We start from the raw sequence: 2314 nt of genomic DNA on the forward strand, positions 1-2314 counted from the left end.
AAAAAAAAAAAAAAAAAAACAGAATCCTGTTTTATTTATTTTTTAATTTTCTATTTTATCTTTAAGAAGATGTGGTCTCACTGTGTTGCCCAAGCTAGTCTAAAATTCCTGGGCTCAAACAATCCTTCTGCCTCAGCCTCCCTAAGTGCTAGGATTACAGGCATGAGCCACCATACCTGGCCCTATTTTATTTTATTTTTTGTGTGTGTGAGGGTCTCGCTCTGTCGTGCAGGCTGGAGTACAGTCGTGTGATCACTGCTCACTGTAGCTTTGACATCCTGGCTCAAGCAATCCTCTGGGTTCAAGTGATTCTCCTGCCTCAGCCACCTGAGTAGCTAGGACTACAAGTGCGTACCACCACATCGGGCTATTTTTTTTTTTTTTTTTTTGGTAGAGATGGACTCTTACTATGTTGCTTAGGCTGGTCTCGAACTCCTAGGCTCAAGTGATCCCCATCCTCCCACCTTGGCCTCCCAGAGAGATTACAGGCGTGAGCCACCACCCCCGGCCTGTTTTATTTTATTTTATTTTACTTCTTTTCATTTCATTTTATTATTTGAGACAGAGTTATTCTGTCACCCAGGCTGGAGTGCAGTGGAGCAATCTCGGCTCACTGCAACCTCTGCCTCCTGGGTTCAAGCGATTTTCCTGCCTCAGCCTCGCCAGTAGCTGGGATTACAGGCACACACCACCATACCCAGCTACTTTTTGTATTTTTAGTAGAGATGGGGTTTCACCACGTCGGCCAGGCTCATCTCAAACTCCTGACCTCGTGATCTGCCCACCTTGGCCTCCCAAAGTGTTGGGATTACAGGCGTGAGCCATTGCGCCTGGCCTGTTTTATTAGTATGCATTTGAAATATCATCCTGAGAAGAGCTCAACTGCAAAGGGGTGTGAGGCACAGAAAAGATTAAGAGCCCCACTTTAGGAAATGCTGTTCACGGTCAGTGTTGGCAGGCTGGGTGGCACTCATGACACCCTGTCATGAGTGACCATTCAGGAGGGCCATCCACTTCACAGGCAGAAGCTTTGGGGCCACACAGACTTGAGTTTGAAACTCAACTCTGTAACTTATTAACTGTGCATCTTGGGGGAAGTCATGTAATCTCTGAGCCTTTTTCCTCTTCTAAAAAAGGAAGTTAGGTTGGGTGCTGTGGCTCACACCTATAATCCCAGTACTTTAGGAAGCCAAAGGGGGCACAACACTTGAGGCCAGGAGTTCAGGACCAGCCTGGCCAACATGGCGAACCCTGTCTCTATTGAAAATGCAAAAAAATTAGCCAGGCATGGTGGCAGACACCTGTAGTCCCAGCTACTAGGGAGGCTGAGGCAGGTGAATCGCTTGAACCCAGGAGGCAGAGGTTGCAGTGAGCCAAGATCACACCACTGCACTCCAGCCTGGGTGACAGAGTGAGACCCTGCCTCAAAATCATAATAATTTTTTTTAATTAAAAAAAATGGGCCGGGCGCGGTGGCTCAAGCCTGTAATCCCAGCACTTTGGGAGGCCGAGACGGGTGGATCACGAGGTCAGGAGATCGAGACCATTCTGGTCTACACGGTGAAACCCTGTCTCTACTAAAAAATACAAAAAACTAGCCAGGCGAGATGGCAGGCGCCTGTAGTCCCAGCTACTCGGGAGGCTGAGGCAGGAGAATGGTGTAAACCCGGGAGGCGGAGCTTGCAGTGAGCTGAGATCCGGCCACTGCACTCCATCCCGGGCGACAGAGCGAGATTCCGTCTCAAAAAAAAAAAAAAAAATGAAGTTAATGAGACCGTCCTCTGAATGGGCTATTGTGGGGGATGAGAGACAATGTGTGGTAGTGCCTGGTGCATGGATGGTGGTCGGAGTGAGCTGTCTGGCTGGGACACAAGTGTCCTCTCTGATCCCCTTCATGGCAGACAGGATGGTGTTCTACTGCCGTTTGAGCATTTTGCAAGCCCAGATGAGAAGCCAGCAGTGATAAAGGGAGACCTCTATCTTTGGAGGGCCCATTTTACCCCCACAGGCAGCCTTCTGACTGAGTGCGCTGCCCACACTGCTCCTGACCTTGCAGACAGACATCTGGTTGGTGGTGAGGGTGCCTGTCTTGTCGGAACAGATGACAGAGGTGCAGCCCAGGGTCTCTACGGAGGGCAAGCTCCTTACAATGGCATTCTTCTTTGCCATCCGGCGGGTACCCAGGGCCAGGCAGGTGGTGATGACTGCAGGAAGACCTGTGGGGAGGGAGGGAGGGCATGAGGGAACCTGCAGGGGGAGGGAGGGTGTGGTCTATAGTCTGCTAAATAGTAGCCCCCAGCTGGGCACGTTGGTG

General features: G+C 50.3%; 1 protein-coding gene across 3 annotated transcripts in view; it reads right to left on the minus strand.

The window, feature by feature from the left end:
* The window catches only part of ATP2A1 (ATPase, Ca++ transporting, cardiac muscle, fast twitch 1), a 40373-nt gene that overhangs the window by 15991 nt on the left and 22068 nt on the right, over positions 1–2314 (minus strand). For all 3 annotated transcript variants that reach the window (XM_011933471.1, XM_011933472.1, XM_011933473.1), the window contains one exon: positions 2050–2216. In XM_011933471.1, the coding sequence (XP_011788861.1) occupies positions 2050–2216 (167 nt within the window). The remainder of the gene's footprint in view (positions 1–2049; positions 2217–2314) is intronic.

Source organism: Colobus angolensis, unplaced genomic scaffold, assembly GCF_000951035.1.
Source record: "Colobus angolensis palliatus isolate OR3802 unplaced genomic scaffold, Cang.pa_1.0 Scaffold128, whole genome shotgun sequence".
NCBI classification, from domain to species: Eukaryota; Metazoa; Chordata; class Mammalia; order Primates; family Cercopithecidae; genus Colobus; species Colobus angolensis.